At 44.2% G+C, this 18,049-nt stretch overlaps 1 protein-coding gene and 2 pseudogenes across 2 annotated transcripts; all 3 read left to right on the top strand.

Moving 5' to 3' along the window:
• Positions 1 to 3,642: 3,642 nt before the first annotated feature.
• On the top strand, positions 3,643 to 8,048 carry LOC136512241 (pentatricopeptide repeat-containing protein At5g55840-like). 2 transcript variants are annotated; one of them, XM_066506303.1, is made up of 2 exons: positions 3,643 to 3,934; positions 4,604 to 8,048. In XM_066506303.1, exons 1-2 carry the CDS (start codon positions 3,848 to 3,850, stop codon positions 7,904 to 7,906), a joined length of 3,390 nt encoding a protein of 1,129 aa, XP_066362400.1. In that variant the 5' UTR covers positions 3,643 to 3,847; the 3' UTR covers positions 7,907 to 8,048. The 2 variants fall into 2 exon arrangements, with proteins under 2 accessions (XP_066362400.1, XP_066362345.1); XM_066506248.1 differs by having other exon boundaries at positions 4,569 to 8,048.
• A 2,827-nt stretch (positions 8,049 to 10,875) lies between these two features.
• Positions 10,876 to 12,420, top strand: LOC136482974 (presenilin-like protein At2g29900; annotated as a pseudogene).
• Positions 12,421 to 14,579: 2,159 nt separating this feature from the next.
• Positions 14,580 to 17,820, top strand: LOC136456353 (uncharacterized; annotated as a pseudogene).
• The last annotated feature ends 229 nt before the right edge of the window (positions 17,821 to 18,049 follow it).

The following is an 18,049-nucleotide window of genomic DNA, read 5'->3' as shown; positions in this document are numbered from 1 at the left end:
GATGTGCGTGTCGGGCTCACCTGTGCTGACATCAAAGACATTGCTAATAATCATGCTCGCACCTTAGCCAACTTATTCAGTCCACTGTCTGTCATCCTTGTGTGTCACACCCCAACAACCTCAAGGATGTGTGTATCGGGCTCACCCACACCGACATCAAGGACATCACTAAGAATCACACGCCCGCACCTTGGTCGACTTATTCAGTCCATTGCCTATCAGCCTTGTAGCAACTTCACCACATCATTTTGCGGCAGCGGCTGGTGCTGCTATTATCGACGAAGGTGCAGCTGCTACTACTAAAAGCTCTAGACGTTCAAGTTCAACTTCTCGGTGTGCCGCACCCCAACATCCTCAAGGATGTGTGTGTTTGGCTCACCCACGCACACATCACTAATAATCAAGCTCGCACCTTGGCCGACTTCTTCGGTCCACTTCTCGTCATTCATGCATGTTCAACTTCCCGGCGTGTTGCACCCCAACATCCTCAAGGATGCGCGTGTGGGGCATGGCTCAGCACCGACATCAAGGGCATTGCTAACAATCACGCTCGCACCTTAGTTGACTTCTTCAATCCACTACCTGTCAGCCTTGTGTGCCACACCTCCAACATCCTCAAGGATGTGCGTGTCGTGCTCAGCCATGCTGACTTCAAGGACATCGATGAGGACATCACCGGCTCAGATATGACTATGTCGACCACTTCAAAACCAAAGGTGCAGCCATTCTATATGAGGCTTATCGTTGATACATTTGATGAATTGGTGATCGGGACACCCATACCCTTATCAACATCACTAAGAATAATGCCCGCACCTTGGCTGACTTCTTCAGTCCATTGCTCGTCAGCCTTGTAGCAGCTTCACCACACCTGTTTGCGACAACAGATGGTGCTGCTATTGCCGACAAAGGTGCAACTGCTACTATATTGAAAGGTAACAGCGACGATAGCTACATGGGTGAAGGATGCAGATGCCACTCTCTTGTGCCTTGAGGTGTCCTGGCCCGAGCTAACAAACGCCGAAGATAGGACGATTGGGTTCACCTGACACAGCCCGACAGACTTGATACTAATTGGAACAAAAACACAGTGGGCCAAGTTATTGGGCATTTACACCGTCATTTTTATTTTTGGTAATGGGTTATTGTAGTTGACTTGTTAAAATTTGGATCCCTATCTATCAAATAGGTCCTTAGAATTCAGAAGATTTTCCACATAAAAAGTGTCGAAAAAACCACCAAAGGAAGACTGAATAAAGGAATGATGTGGGGAGTGTTTCTTGTGTGCACTCACAAAAGTGAAAAGGGTTGTTGCGAAAAGTGTGTAGTACATTTTTCACAAAAGTGAAAAAAGAGTTGTCATTGTGAAAAGTGTGTAGTGCATTTTTTATACACGGAGGAAATTGTTGGAACGGTAAGTCACATAAGTTATACTATGCTATAGAGTGCGTAGTGTTGGGCTCTAAGGCGCAGTCTCGGGCTCACCCGCACCAACATCAAAGACATCGCTAATAATCAGGCCCGCACCTTAGCCAACTTTTTCAATCCACCGTCCATCATCCTTGTGTGCCACACCCAACATCCTCAAGGATGTGTGGGTCGGGCTCACCCGCACCGACATCAACAACATAGCTATGAATCACACCCGCACCTTGGCCAACTTCTTCGGTCCATTGCCCATCAGCCTTGTAGCAGCTTCATCACAACTGTGGTGTTGCTATTGTCGATTTTCCATCCAAGGTTGTTCGAAAAATTTGGTTTTTAAAATTTTAAAACTTCAGATACAAATTTGAGACTATAAATGATTTCTATTGAAATAGTTGTCCACTACAAAGTTACATATCTCATCAAGATCTACAACTTTGGTTTTGGTCATTTTTCCATCTAAGGTCGTTTGTACAATTCAAAAAATTTAAATTCCAAAATTTGAGTGCTTCAAACATAATTCTGGGACCGTAAATGATTTCAAATGAAAAAGTCATCAACTACAAAGTTGTCGATCTCGTCGAGATCTACAACTTTTATATAAAGTTTGTTTTCATCTAACTTTATTTAACAATTTATGAATTTATTTATACTACAGCATGGTTATCTCCGCCGTATCATACAACTAAGCTGGCGGTAAAAATGTCTTCACCACTGGTTCATATGGCAAGACGCCAGTGATGATGAGCACATTATCACCACCGGTTGGTGGTGCAAAGCAGCTGTGATGATAGACTATCACCGTCGGTTGGTAAGACGAAGCGACGGTGATAGTTATCAACCCGCACGTTCTTACGAACCGGTGGTGATACTCTCATCACCAACAGTTCGTATTATGAATCGTTGGTGATAGCTATCACCCTAATGGGGAAGGACCTTATCAGATTAAACGTTGTGTGTCTGGCAATGCTTATATTTTAAAAACACTAGGAGGAGAAGAAGAGTTTGACAGAGCAATCAATGGAAAATATCTAAAAAATATTATCCTAGCGTTTGGATTAATACTTGATAGCCGATTTATTCATTGTCTCATTAAGTTACCGATCTTACTGATGTTCTTGTCGTCATTAGTTTCAGCAATATCAATATGTCCAATCGAGATCGATTTAGATCGGTCTCGCACCATTTTAGTCCATCGTTTATTTTGTCACATTGCGATGGTTCTTATTTTAAACGACAGATTATGTTTTATCGGCCGTTCTACTTTGATCTTGATCGTGCATAGTACGTGGTTAAGGCATGTCTGATCTTGAGAAGGTTTACTAGCTAGTTAAATCTAGTCTATATATCATTATTATGAGTGTAACGATCTGGTCGATCCCAACCGTTAGCAGTTTAGATCGGAGTATGCTAGTTGGTAGATTTGCTTTCGACTAGGCGTGATCTTGGCCGTTTGCTATGCCTGCATCGGCTAAATAGCCGATTGCTCGTACTTTAACGCTTACAGTGTCTCTTCATGATTCTGTTAAACGTGAATATATCTGTTTACTTTAAAGGTTTGATCTGTTATCTTTATCATGGCTGCCATCGATCCGGTCGAATCCTACTGTTAAGGATAACATGTTAGATTTGATGAGTTTATAGATCTGTCTATATTAAACAGCCGATTGTTCACATGCTGTAACCTCTTTTCTACCTAAATCAGCTATTTTATCCCATTCGTCTGTGCTTTCACAGATATGGCACATTTTCGTGAACCTGATGAAGTATGGTCGGTTCTATGAATTTTCTGGTTCTAGACTATCATCATTATCATAGCTGCATCGATCCAGTGGAACCTCACTGTTGACGATAATAGATTAGATCTGGACGGTTCGTAGGTCTGTCGATATCAAACAGTCGATTGTTTGCGTGGTATATCCCTTTTCACCGGATTCAATGGCTCTACACCACATATTGATTAGATCTAATTTAGCCAGTGATGTATCTTTGACGCATACTTGTTAATAACTTAAAGAAAAGGATCATTAAAACTGAATGTATTGTATTCATTACTATAAAATCAATCGTAACCTGCGAACGTTACAACACTTGACGGCCGATTTTTTCTCGTATAGACTGTTTAGTCGATTTTTTCCGTCTGCCTCCTCCCGCACACTCGTAACTACGTGGGTAAAACCAGCACGGTCCAACATTATCGATTGCAGGTGAAATCGAGTCACTCCCCTTTCCTCGCCTACTCCGGCTTTCCCACAGCGCCGCCGCTCGACGGGCCAGTCGTGCGACCGGGCTCGCCTTTGCGCCGGCGTCCCCTCTTCTCATCACGCCAACGCCAGGGGGGTCGCTAGCTATCCAGCCGCCATGGCACGGCCGTTCTCGTCGCTGGCGCACTCCTCGTATCGCCGCAGGATCGTCGAGTGCAATGCGGCGGCTTGCTCCTCGCGGCTCCCTTCCCGCGCTAGGCCGCCCGCCCGCCCCCGTATCGCTGCCAGCTCCAACACCACCTCAGGTAAAATTCTCTGCGAAAACGCAAACTGCCTGAGCCCAACCAGTGTCAGCAAATAGGAACAGTCACAGTCAGTCAGCAAACTTGTGTGCAAATAGGATCGTTAATTCTAAGGATTAGGGGAAAGATATTGGGTATTAATACTTTAGTTGATCTTTCTAGTGCAAAATGGAAACCCCAGACCTATAAGAATTACCCTGACTTCATGCTTTCTGCAATTACTAGAAGCGCTCATTACATCGTGCAAATCTGAAGATTTCAGAATGCTGGTGGTTGTGCATTCCACACATGTTTTCTATCTTGATCCTCTCATCATCTATTTGTAGCATCTGTTGCAAACTGATTCCTTAATGTGTTTGATAATAATTACTGTAATAATGGACATGTCAAACTCTGATTAGGGTTGTTCTCTGTTTGTCTATCAGTTCAACTCAAGATTATCTCCACAGAGAAATGTACATACATTGCATATGATAGTGTGTGCTACTCCAGTACCAGATGCCAATCCTAGAGACTGAAGTAGCATTTCCTTTAGAAGTTAGAAGTCAAACTCTAAGCCCCATCAGATTCCTGAGTGCTATTCTTCTTTCTGGGTGGTATCAAATCGCTGTTTCATTGATTTGGTTCTTTCTTTCAGCACATGGAATTGATAGTAGCATAATTACTATTCAGACTATGACGCGGTGGGAGACCCTGAATCACATGGCCTACAAATTTGGGAGCCTTGGCAAGTCTGATGGAAAGCTGGCCTTGAAGATACTGAGTTCTATTGTGGAGCGATCAGGTTTAGACCGAATTACCTACATTTACTGTATGGCTGTTCCCATTCTCATCCAGGCTCAAATGCATTCGCAAGCAATGTCAGTGTTGAGGCATCTGGCTGTGACGGGCTTCTCCTGCACTGCTATTTTTACGTCCCTCTTGCGGACCATTTCACGTTTTGATTCCACCAATCATGTCGTTTTTGAACTCCTTGTCAAAGCGTATGTCAAGGAAAGAAAAGTGCTAGACGCAGCTGTGGCAGTTTTCTTTATGGATGACTGTGGATTTAAGGCTTCACCTGTTTCTTGCAATACCATCCTTAATGCTCTTGTGGAGGAAGGGGAATCAAAGCATGTTTGGTTGTTCTTGAGAGAGAGTTTGACCCGTAAGTTTCCTTTGGATGTTACCACTTGCAATATTCTTCTGAATTCCCTATGCACCAATGGAGAATTTAGAAAGGCTGAAGATATGCTTCAGAAGATGAAGAGCTGTCGCCTATCTAATTCTGTCACTTATAATACAATGCTACATTGGTATGTTAAGAAGGGAAGATTTAAGGCTGCCCTGTGTGTTCTAGAAGATATGGAGAGGGATAGTATACAGGCAGATATATATACCTACAACATCATGATAGATAAATTATGTAGAATAAAGAGGAGTGCGCGTGCTTTCCTTTTGCTCAAAAGAATGAGGAAAGATGACTTAACACCTGATGAATGTACCTATAATACTTTGATCAATGGGTTTTTTAGTGAAGGTAAGATAAATCATGCTCGCTATGTCTTTAATCATATGCTGAGACAAACTTTGGTTCCAAGTGTAGCTACTTACACTACAATGATTGATGGGTACTGCCGGAACAGGAGAATTGATAAGGCCCTAAGTGTTCTGTCGGAAATGCAAATTACTGGTGTCATGCCAAGTGAACTGACTTATAGTGCTTTGTTGAATGGTTACTGCAAAGTTTCCATGCTGGGACCTGCTCTAGATCTTATGGAAGATCTGAAATCAAGAGGTATAACCATCAATAAGACTATGTGTACTATTCTCATTGATGGTTTCTGTCAAGTGGGTGAGATTTCCAAGGCTAAACAAATTTTGAAGAGTATGCTTGAGGGTGGAATTGATCCAGATGTCATCACTTATTCAGCATTGATCAATGGTATGTGCAGGATGGCTAAGATGCATGAAACAAAAGAAATTTTGTCAAGGATGCAGAAAAGTGGAATTTTACCTAATGATGTGCTATATACAACTCTGATTTGTTACTATTGTAAGGCAGGGTATGTCAAGGAAGCACTAAAGCATTTTGTGGACATTTATCGAAGGGGGCTAGTTGCCAATCCAGTTATCCATAATGCATTATTACGTGCTTTCTATAGAGAGGGAATGATTACAGAGGCTGAACACTTCAGACAATACATGTCTAGGATGAATATATCATTTGATTTTGTCTCCTTTAACTGCATAATTGATAGTTATTGCCACAGAGGTAACATAGTTGAGGCATTTTCAGTTTATGATGATATGGTTAGATATGGCCATTCTCCAAATGTTTGCACATATCAGAATTTGCTTAGAGGATTATGTCAAGGAGGGCACTTGGTACAAGCAAAGCAGTTTATGTTCTGTCTTCTTGACATACCTTCTGCTATTGATGAGAAAACTTTCAATGCACTACTTCTTGGGATTTGCAAATATGGAACCCTAGATGAAGCTTTGGATCTATGTGAGAAAATGGTAAAAAACAACTGTTTACCTGACATTCATACCTACACCATTCTTCTCAGTGGTTTTTGCAGGAAAGGTAAGATTTTGCCTGCGTTAGTCATGTTGCAGATGATGTTGGAGAAAGGAGTAGTCCCTGATACTGTTACATATACCTGCTTGCTCAATGGGTTGATCAATGAAGGCCAAGTGAAGGCTGCTTCTTATGTTTTCCAGGAGATCATATGCAAGGAAGGCCTGTATGCAGATTGTATTGCCTATAATTCATTGATGAATGGGTACCTCAAGGTTGGAAACGTGAATACTATAAAAAGGATGATGTCCGATATGTATCAGAATGAGGTTTATCCAAACTCTGCTAGCTATAACATACTTATGCATGGGTATGTCAAGAGGGGACAATTTTCAAAGTCCTTATATCTGTACAAATATATGGTGAGGAAAGGAATCAGGCCAGACAATGTTACATATCGCTTGCTCATTCTTGGTCTTTCTGAGTGTGGGTTGATTGACATTGCAGTTAAGTTCTTGGAGAAGATGATCTTAGAAGGCATTTTCCCCGATAGGTTAGTTTTTGATATACTGATTACAGCTTTCAGTGAGAAATCCAAGATGCATAATGCACTACAACTTTTCAATTGTATGAAGTGGTTACATATGTCACCCAGCAGTCAAACTTTTAGTGCCATGATAAATGGATTGATCAGAAAAAATTACTTGGACCAGAGTCACGAAGTTTTACATGAGATGTTACAAGTAGGGCTTCAACCAAACCATACACACTATATTGCATTGGTCAATGCAAAATGTCGGATTGGTGAGATTGATAGAGCGTTCAGGCTAAAAGAAGAAATGAAAGCTATTGGCATTGTGCCTGCCGAAGTTGCTGAGAGCTCAATTATTAGAGGACTTTGTAGATGTGGAAAACTTGAGGAGGCAGTCATAGTTTTCAGTAGTATGATGCGTTCAGGAATGGTGCCAACTGTTGCTACTTTCACTACTCTAATGCACAGTCTTTGCAAAGAATCCAAGATTGCTGATGCTTTGCACTTGAAGAGGCTAATGGAGTTGTGTAGATTGAAGGTTGATGTTGTCAGTTATAATGTTCTAATTACTGGTTTATGCAAAGACAACCATATCTCTGATGCACTTGATCTTTATGGAGAGATGAAATCTAAGGGTCTTTGGCCGAATGTTACTACCTATATCACACTCACTGGAGCTATGTATTCGACAGGGAGAATGCAGAATGGAGAGGAACTACTGGAGGATATAGCAGAAAGGGGTCTTATTCCGGCATATAAGCAGTTTGAAAATCTTGAAAGACGGATGGAGGATGCAATTAGAAGGCTGAACATGATAAGAAACTGCAGAAAGGAAGTGCCTTTTAGAGGTGTTGAGCTACTACCTGTAGATCCTGAACCCGTGTGTAATGCTGCTAGCGATTGTAATCCCACTGAATCTCGCCAACGTAAAGGAATTTGAGCATTTGACCAGTATGGTTGGTACAAAACTATTGGTATCTTTTCTGAGTAGTGCTTGTGATGCCTTACATTGTTGTGTTCCTCCACTGAGGGATCCATGGAACCATTTCTAGATATGTTGAATATGTGATTTTACTTAAAAGGTAATTCAGGTTAGGCGTTGTGTTAATTTTATTATTGTGTTTTTTTTTGTGATAATACTATGTCTTCACTTTATCATCTGTTTGGTACTTTGGTGTTTGCAGAAATACAAAATTACCCAGGGAGAAAGAGGAACCTCACATATTTCAGTGGATCCTAGGGGCAGGTAAATGGGATTATGAGTGCTGATGCGTGATGTTAGGTATGATATGCATAAGTTACAGCAGGCATTCGCAGGTAAGAAGTGTTACTATGCCAATTGTTGTATCTACATTTATGTGCTTGTTGACCCCTTCTTTTAGTTAGTATTGCTAACAATTATGCATGGAATCTCAGTGGATCTTTTATCTGCATTGGTTGGCTAGAGTGAGGAATATTAATGACCATATCTCCCTAAAATCCAACTATTATAGCTGCAGTCCTGCAGAGTTGGGTGTTACCAGGTATTTTTTTTATAGACGTATAGAAACAACTTTTCTGTTGATCGTGCTTGAGCAATTTCCGTGTTTGTATCTTCATTTGCATAAGAACAAACATAACCATACAATCCAAACCACATTAAATAGACAAGTAAGCCACTCGGGAAACCACATTTCGAATTCTCCTAATGTTTTTTATATGCTGTACAGATTAATTGCTCACTTGCTTCATGATTCTTTTGTGAGCATTCCTCGCATCTTGTCCTCTGGTTCACTTATTCGTTCCACAGATGAACTTATCATCAATCTGCAGCAAAAAAGAACCTCCAAAAAGCTGTCATCATCTCAAATACTTCGAACAACCACACGTCACATTATCAGGACATTTCTCATAACATTGTGCTGCAGAGGATGATCAGTGGAGGGCAACAGTGTGTTGGTCCCAGGCAGAGCCTACTAAACCACAGATAGGAACTGTGTGGGGGTGGAACCAAGTGCTGTGCTGAGCTCAGCCTGTGTTTGCGCTTGTGGGAGGTCAGCAAAATTTTCAGGTTTCATCACTTTGTCGTTCACTGAACATGATGCCTATTCTCTCTTCGTACCAATCCAATTGAATATCCTCTTCTTCTTTTCTTTTTGTATCCAAAAGGAATCTCCTTTTCTTTTCCTTAAGGGAGAAAAAAACTCAAGGTTTTGGGTAAAATTCAAGGCATTTCACAAGTTCACACCGTTGTCAATTTCAAAACAAGGGGTTTCCCAAATTTATTTGTCCAACAAAAATAACCACTTTATTACGAGGAGTGGTTTTCAAGAATCAAGATTTACGCTTGTTCGTGTAGCGTTTCTGTTCCTGGATCTTATTTCCTCCTTGCATCCATATCATGAATCAAGATTTATGCTTGTCCGTGTAGCGTTTCTGTTCCTGGATCTTATTTCCTCCTTGCATCCATATCATGTCCATCACTTCTTTGATTCTTGCTCTGTACATTTCAGGGATGCCACCAAGAGGAAGGAAGCACTGGTGCATAAGCTATGCAGGAAAAGCTTCCCATCATACTATTCACTCAGAGGCCACATGAATCTTCACAGCAGGCAAACGCAAGCAAAAGAAGCTCTCCAAGACCATGCCTAGCCTTCCCAACATCAGAGATGGTGCCACGGGTATGGTCTCCTGGAGAGGCGACATAGTACCTGGTTGCTGTGTGAATATGTGATTCTAGCGACGACGAGTACCTGACACCGGTCCCAAAGACAATGTCAATTGTGCTTCAAGGTTTTTGCCTCCTGCAATGCGCGGAGAGAGAGAGAGAGAGAGGGGGAGGGGGGAGGGGGAGAGGGAGAGGGAGGGGGGGGGGCATAATGTTGACATATGGGAGAGAGGAGGTCAGAAGATGAATGCTGCACGTGTTCTGATGATGATTTCAGGAAATTCTGGCATGGACTCAGGCACTCAGCTTATAAGTATTAGTATGAGTATTAGAAGAGTGAGATGGAGCTGGATTACTCTGGTCACCTCCAGACTGGGGATGCTGAGTTGTTGATGCCAGAAAGCCGTAACTCTGATGTGAAGCTGAAATTCATCGGTCTTTCGCAAGTGTTGAAGGTGACAGCAACTCAGCAACCCACGATTGCAATCTCTACGGCAAGGTCTTCACATCCAGCAAAGGATTGGCAAGCCGCAAGGAAGTTTCACAAAGTCCCTGATCATGAAAAGGTTGCAGCATCACCCAACTCTGCAGCGTCTCAAACAGGAAAGCAGCTGCTTGAAGTGGGTAGCCAATTGCTCTGTCTCAACCTTTCAGGTCTCAATGACAGGAACTGCAGCAGCAGGAGTCCAAAGTCTGAACCAAAAGTTAGCTTTCGGTGGTTTCTGTTATTCTGTATCAGTTCGGTGACAAAAAAATAAAAACTATAACTTAGCTACTAATATGAAGGATATTTTTTCCTGCGCATACTAATGTGAAGGATATTGATGCCATGAATGCCCTTGATAGATTTACTTAGCAGTAGTACTCTGGTATTAGAAATGGTCAGTGTTCTCAGACGTAGCACTGCAGTAGTGCAGTTCTGTTCCTCAATACTGAACTGTGTTCGATGCCAGCGAATTGAGTGGGGGCCATGGTCACATTTTTTGTACCCTGGGGCATAGTAAGCTTGTTTCACAGTTTGTTACAAACTTGCAAATCACTTTTGCTGGACAGAGATGGATAATTAGTGATACCCGAAAATTCTAGATGCAAGTAATTTCACGAAGTAGAGATTAGGGCATTAAGCATTTAGGCTTGGCAAAAAAAAAAAAAAAAAAACTTGAGAATTATGGGAAGAGAGGCACCAGACAGAAAAAGAGTGAGGTACACAGGAGGACTGAACTGAGCGGACGCAAATAGGTCAATACTCGCCCGAACGCCAACGGAAGCGATCCCCATTCCACATCCACCAAATGGCAGACGCCGCCGCGGCGGCCGCCGTGCCCGGCGATGCCCCCGGCGGCACCACCGTGCTGGACTCTCTCGGCGAGGACATCACCCGCATCGTCTACCCTGTCTCCGCCTGCATGCTCCTCGTCGTCCTCCTGGTCTCCCTCCTCTCCTCGCCCTCCTCCCCCTCGCCCCTCTCCGCCTCCATCGCAGCCGCCACCGGCGGCGTCTCTGGAGGAGGGGACGACGAACATACCCACCGCGCTCATCACCGCTCTCACCTTCGTCGTCGCGGTCACGGCCGCCACCTTCCTGCTCGCGCTCCTCTTCTACCTCCGCTGCACGCCCTGCCTCCGCGCCTACCTCGGCTTCTCCGCGCTCGCCGTCCTCCTCGTCCTGGGCGGCCAGGTCGCGCTCCTCCTCCTCTCCCGCCTCCGCTTCCCGCTCGACGCCGTCTCCTTCGCGCTCCTCCTGCCCAACGCCGCGGGGGCGCTCGCGCTCGCCGCGCTGGCCCCGGCCTCCGTCCCCATCGCGCTCCACCAGGCCGCGCTCGTCGCCAGTCGCCGTGCTCACCGCCTTCTGGTTCACGCTGCTGCCCGAGTGGACCACCTGGGCGCTGCTCGTCGCCATGGCCATCTACGATCTCGCGGCCGTGCTGCTCCCCGGTGGCCCTTTGAGGGTGCTGCTTGAGCTGGCCATACAGAGGAACGAGGAGATACCGGCCTTGGTCTACGAGGCCAGGCCGGTAGATCCCCGCCATGGCCGAAATTGGCGCTTGTGGAGGGAAGGGAGGCAACCTGGTGCGGATTTGGATGACAGTTCCACGGTTGAGGTGATTGGGGAGGTGTTGGGGAGGAATCTTCAGGCCAACTCTGGAAACAGTTCGTCATCCCAAGTTCATGAAGCTGCCACTCTTGCTGGTGATGTTAGTAATTCAAGGCCCAGGGTGACATTGGTGGCCGCTTTGAGCTCCTCGGATTCTACTGTTGCACAAGTTGGGGAGGTTTCAGCATTGCAGGAGCATAGAGTGGCTGTTGCTGAAATGAGTGTACCTTTGATCCAGCCACGCCCACAGAGATCTGGGGAAGAGGTGGTGGAAGATGAAGATGGCATTGGGCTGAGCTCATCTGGGGCGATCAAGCTCGGGTTGGGGGACTTCATATTCTACAGCGTTTTGGTCGGTAGGGCAGCGATGTATGACTACATGACAGTGTATGCCTGCTACCTTGCCATCATTGCAGGGCTTGGCATCACTCTGCTCCTGCTGGCGTTCTTCCGCAAGGCATTGCCTGCCCTACCAGTGTCCATCGCCCTCGGCGTTGTGTTTTATGTGCTCACCAGAACACTGCTTGAGGAATTTGTTGTGCAGTGCTCCACAAAACTTTTGATGTTTTAACATTAACGGAACATTGCTTATTGCTGTACTATTGTAGTTCATGATTGGCACCTTTACCAGTTGATTAGCTCTTAATTTTCTGGAAATGTTAATTTGACTGGTCTGTGCACAGCCTATATGAAGACATTTGAAATTCCTGTCATATTTTCCACTACTAGTCTTGTTCTGTATGTCCCAACTTAGGTACATGCCCATCTGTTTATGTTGTAACATCTGAGTTTTTTTTAGGGGAGTAACATCTGAGATTTTGTAATAAAAACAATAGGAACATTTTGTGTGCATTTTATATATTATGGAAATTTTCTTGGACTATCTAACCATAAGTCCATAAATATGCCTTTTTCTAGAGGGACCTTTTTTTTTGTATGTGAACGAAAAAAAGTTTGTTAGGCTGCACGTAGGTGATGAAGATGGATTCGTTTTCAGTCTACTATAACTTTTCTGAAATTATTTTGGCAGCACAGACGAGGAAAAAAAATCTATTTTCTTAAAATTTAGGACCGAGGTGCCTTTTCAGCACCATTTAAATGAACCTGAGAACTGCTTTGGTAGTCCAGTTCAATATGGGGTGCCTCACTTTCTGATTGCTATATGTATTCTGCTACTAATGATTTCTTTATTTCCTTACATAGAATCCTGCATCCCTTTCTGTATTTGAAGCAACATAGGAACAAAGCAATGGTTGGCATTGGGTCTGGCAGTGGTGGCAACAACAGATGTGCTTGAAGGAGGGAGGTTGATGTGGACTAGCAGCCTGCTGCTTTTCCTATTCTTCAAGAAATGAGGATGCAGCATTTATTCTCTATACATTCATATATCTCCCTTTGCAGAGTTATGTTCAAACCAGGGTGCCTCGACAAAAGTCTAAACCCTTATAATTCTTGTTATATTTTTACTCCTAAAATGGTAAGGTCTTGAATGGATCTTGATTTATTATTTTTTTCAGAGATAGAACTAACTCATATTCAGATTTACTTCACATGCATAGCACAAGAATGATTTGTTTGCATTTCTTATGGAGCTAATAGTTTCAATTCCATTTTCTTATGTTCATTGTTGACATGTCTTGGTTATAGAAAAGTACAATAGCGGCTAATATGATATTATTATTGGAGTCTGGAATTTCCAAGTCTAACTGTTTTTTTTCTCTTTGAACTTTATTTTTTTGGCTTGTGATTACAACAGAAGAGTTGATAGTGGGTTTCACAGATTTCGATTCACTCAATATAGGTCTTTTTGTACACAGACATTTTTATAAAAAATTGATGCAATAACCTAATGATGATAAGCTGGGTGAAGAGACATGAGGTATCAGGCTATGAACTTTAGAAGTTCGGGTCATCCTTTTTGGCTCTTTGAGCTCAATAATGTCAGTATACTTTGACACATGGTGACATGGAGATACTATTTTTTACCAACACCATGTCTTCATGGCTGTTGTGCTTTAATACTCTCATTTTTATTATGGTTTTCTCTTGTACCTTGAATTCCATGTGATAACTGAACTGATGTCTATTGGTCAATTTACATTTTGGCCTCGCTTTTAAGACTATTGTACAATAATATTTAGTTACCGTCCTTGGGTCCAATTAATTAGATCTTAGATTCTTCTCAGGTGTTTGTTTTCTTTTATTTTTCATAAGTTCCAGAAGTTCACCTTTTCTATGGCTCAACAAATATTTGTTTAAAGAATAAATTGCACCCCATCATGCAACAACTTGTATGGTTGTTACTTTGGTTCTATATAGTAAGCTGCAAAATGTGCAAATGGACATATGAACTTGTCAAATACTCCATGATTTGTATAGAGAGAAATAGCTCTAGTACCCCTATATATTAGAGGTGTTTCCCCTAAAACAAGGTTATCGGCTTGTCGCTGGGGTAATAACCTTCTACTATAATATTAGTTACCATTCTTGGGTCTAATTAATTGGTGCGATAAATTAACGTGAATGTATTCATTACATACCCTATCATATAATGATGCTTTTTTTTAGATAAAATTTGAATGCAAAAATGAAGTTTTTTAGGACATAGGGAAGGTGGATGTTTTTTTTTTTTTTTGTTCCTTTATTCTCTTCCTAGCGATCTGTTTGCCCATTAACAGATCGCAGTCGCAGCTGGAGGTAGCACTGGTATTTAAAGCCCACTAAGAAAACAATGCATCGGCAAGCCCACGAAGCATTGGCCATTGGGCTTGGGCATTGGCCTTCTACTGCCTCATACTGCTCCTCAACACCAAAGGGTTCGATTTGCAGTTTCTCCGTATGGGCCACGGGGCCCGTTTCCGTCCTGGAAAAAATGTGGAAAAACGGGCGGGTCAGGACTCGGGTTCCGTCCGTTTTCAAGACCACGGGGCAGCAACTTGCCGCCGGCGCCGGCCACGAAGTAGAAGATCCTCGCGGCCGTCGGTTGCCAAGTCACAGTGACGCCAAATTCCGCATTATGGGTGTCAAGCGTCGCCTGAGCGGGCGTGCCCACGCCGATCGCCCCTACAGATGCAACAGATCGAAGCGCATCTCCCAGAACAAATCAGCGCTGCTGGAGACCATCAACGGGTTCTACGCGGCCGCGCTGGACCGGCTGCCGGTGGACGAGATGCCAGGGCTGATCCCGCGCCTCCTCAAGGCCAGCTTCTGCGTCGGCTTCGCCGACACCCCGTCTCCAACATCATCGCCAACACCGTCTCCTCCTACAGCCGCCGCGTCCCCGACCGCCGCGAGCCAGCCGCAGTGACGTCGACGTCCATGCCCGATGACGACGGGAACAAAAAAGAGAAGACGGCGGCGAGGAGGCGGCGACGGAAGGCGCTCTCCCGGGCCATCAACGGCGCCAGAAAGGTGAACTGCTGCCGGCCGGCTCGCTCCTTCCTCCGCTACATGTCCATCGCCGAGCGGTCGCTCGTGGCGCTCGTCGCATTCCTCACCTACTACTTCCGCGCCCTCCCCGGCTGCGAGGAGCTCGAGTATCTCCGCCTGGCCAATGCCAACCTTCTCTGCGCCGTGCGGCTTGTCGAGGAGGACCGCAACTCCAGAGGGAGCTTCAGCTTCGGCTCCCGGACCACCAAGACTGCCCTCAAGTGCGCCGCCTTGGCTGCCTGCCACCCCAAGCCAAGAGCCCTCGTCAACAGGTCCTACTCCCTCGCTTCTCGCATGGAGCAATTGCGCCAGCTCCTGACAACCGAAGGCGGCTGCCTGTCTTGCACAGCCATCGAGAGGAATATCAATGGATTGCTGATCAAGCCCCATCGGAAGCTTGGACGCCTTGTTGGAGTTACCCCGCCTCAGTTCCTTGAGGAGAAGAAGAACAAGCAGCCACCGTTTGTGCTCACAGAATCTCTGCAGAGCACCCTTCTTCACAAAATCTATGGATTCTACCTCAAGGCGCTTGCGATGCTGCCGACGGATGGCTTGCGCACGCGCTACCACCGGGGTCTCCTTAAGGCTGGCCACTGCTACGGGCCTTTGACGGATCCTGTCTCCAACATTGTGCTCAACACTCTCTGGTACAATGCGATGTTCCCACCGCCAGAAGAAGAGCTCTCTGTCTCTGTGACCACCATGATCTGCTTAAGGAGCCTTGTTCTGGTCGCACGCCGCTCCCTTCGTGGCCTTGTTGCTTACATCAGCACTTGCTTTCGCATGATGTCTGAACACCAAGCCATGCGCTATCTGCTCTCAACCGATGTCAATCTCTGGGGAGCAATTGAAATGGCAAGGCAGCAAGGACACATTGAGAGAACTATGTGGAGCCTGTATAGTCCATACAAGGCTGCAGCCACCGCAGCACAGCACCCGGATCCTGATGCAGTTGCAGATTTTTTCGTGTCAACCTTTCCCACGATGCCCTTAGCGCCATTTGTGTTGGATGTGGAGCTCATCGTGCAGTTGCTGTCTGAGTACTGTTCCACTCCCAATGGTTCAGTTGAGACAACAGTTCCTGTACTCTCTGCAGGGGCATCCAAGTTCCTGTCGAGCATTCTGAAAGATTTTAGGGAAGAGGAAAGCTTCGTCTGCAGGAAGGTTAATGCCATGCTGAAGAAATACACGCAGCAAACTGGGGTATGTTTTGTGCTTACTCCAGTTCTAAAGTACTATAAAAACTATTATGAATAGTAACCACTGACTCTTTCTTTACCATGTTATATGCATATATAGGGACCTGAGTATGAGCTTCATGTTATCTGTGGCCTGAATTCAAACGTAGGCCCTGGTCGTGTTTTTGGCGTCCATTATGGCCCCATGCTCTCTTGGCGTCCAAGGAAAACTCAGTTTTCTCACATTAACTTTTTGGCAAGGCCGAGAGATTTGCATTCTCCTGACACAGTTCCTATACTGTTCTTTGCTCAGTGCTCCAACGATGAAGATGCCATCGATGAATTGTCCTGCTGGCCAGTCACGGGACATTCTGGTATGCTTTCTTTCTTTCCATTTGAATATTCAAGTCATATGTTCATCAAGACATATACTATTAGCCTTTTACATATGTTCTTTTTGACAATGTCTTGTGTGAGCCAGCGGTGACTCAGATTACTAAAAATGTTTGAAGGAAAGAAAAGGGGTAGAATAAGGCATCTGAATGGATAGAACTCCTGTCACCTCTATGCACATAGTTGTCATAGTGATAATCCACCTCACCATAAAAATACTACTGGTCTACTTCACTTACATTCAGGCACTAACACACAAGGGTCCAAATATCAATGGCAGTGCGTCATTCTCTCAAGTTGCTAGTGGTCATCACCCATACAAACTCATGCAAATTGCCACAATCCTTGATTTTATTGTCACATGAAGCATGTCGCATACATATCTGAGAACAGCAATAGTATAAAAATATATTGGGACAGTCAAAAAAAATATATTGGCCTTTTAGAGCTTCGTCTACGAAGGAAACATTCAGAGCATGCTCAGAATTAGTAGGCTTTAACACATTTTATTACATGCCGGTTACCAGTGCTTTTTTTTAACGTAAATGCCGGTTACCAGTGTTCTTTTCCTGTAGATGTTGTTGTCTGCATTTTTGCTATGCTGCAGTTAGTGGTTTACCTTCTTTTTTTTCCTTATATATGTATGCAAGCTATGAAGTGACGATAACCTTTTCTTTTCACAGATGATTGAAGAGCCTTTAGGCTCATGATTGAACTGATAACTGTTTTTCTTCTTCTTCTTCTGCTTCTTCTTCTTCTTTTGCAAAAGGTCGCTGTTATTACTGTGAGAACGAAGGGGCAAAGATTATCCATCCAGATCTAGAGAAGTACATTGGGCGTGACAGAGCATGGCTTGCAAAAGTAACGTGAGTAAAGGTTCTATCTGTGACAACGACTTCATAATTGATTTTGTTGACATATGCGAGGAGGACTTCATCTATTTCGATGCCAGTAGGGATGCCAAGTGTGCAGAGTTCTTGAATGCCCGTGCCATATGGATGCAGCGTCCCAGATTTGTTTAGTAATAATTCTCAGCTTCATGTGCCTCTGAATTCCTTCAGTGCTATACATGCTGATACAGACTTACAGAGGCGTTGTCATATATAGTTTGGCAGTTGGATAGTGGTAACATGTTATCATGGGTACAAAAGCTGCTGAAAGGGACAGAGAGAAAAGCAGTGAAGCCACCATGGAGAAACAGTCACTCATGCATACCATGTCATACTCGTAATACCACGAAAAATCAAAATAAATATCATTTGCATTACTGCAGGATACTTACGTACTAGATAGTGACCATTCCAAATGAAAGATAAGAATGAGTAGTAATGAGCCAATGGAC

This window comes from Miscanthus floridulus, chromosome 1 (genome assembly GCF_019320115.1).
Source record: "Miscanthus floridulus cultivar M001 chromosome 1, ASM1932011v1, whole genome shotgun sequence".
In the NCBI taxonomy this organism is placed as follows: domain Eukaryota; kingdom Viridiplantae; phylum Streptophyta; class Magnoliopsida; order Poales; family Poaceae; genus Miscanthus; species Miscanthus floridulus.
The sequence above is the reverse complement of the archived record's forward strand: the minus strand, read 5'-3'. Positions and strand labels throughout refer to the sequence as shown.

Excerpts from the sequence above, each read along its gene's own strand:
- LOC136512241 (XM_066506248.1), top strand. The coding sequence starts at position 3,787 with ATGGCACGGCCGTTCTCGTCGCTGGCGCACTCCTCGTATCGCCGCAGG. Across the intron at positions 3,935-4,568 it reads CAGCTCCAACACCACCTCAG|CACATGGAATTGATAGTAGC; the intron begins GTAAAATTCTCT and ends TCTTTCTTTCAG.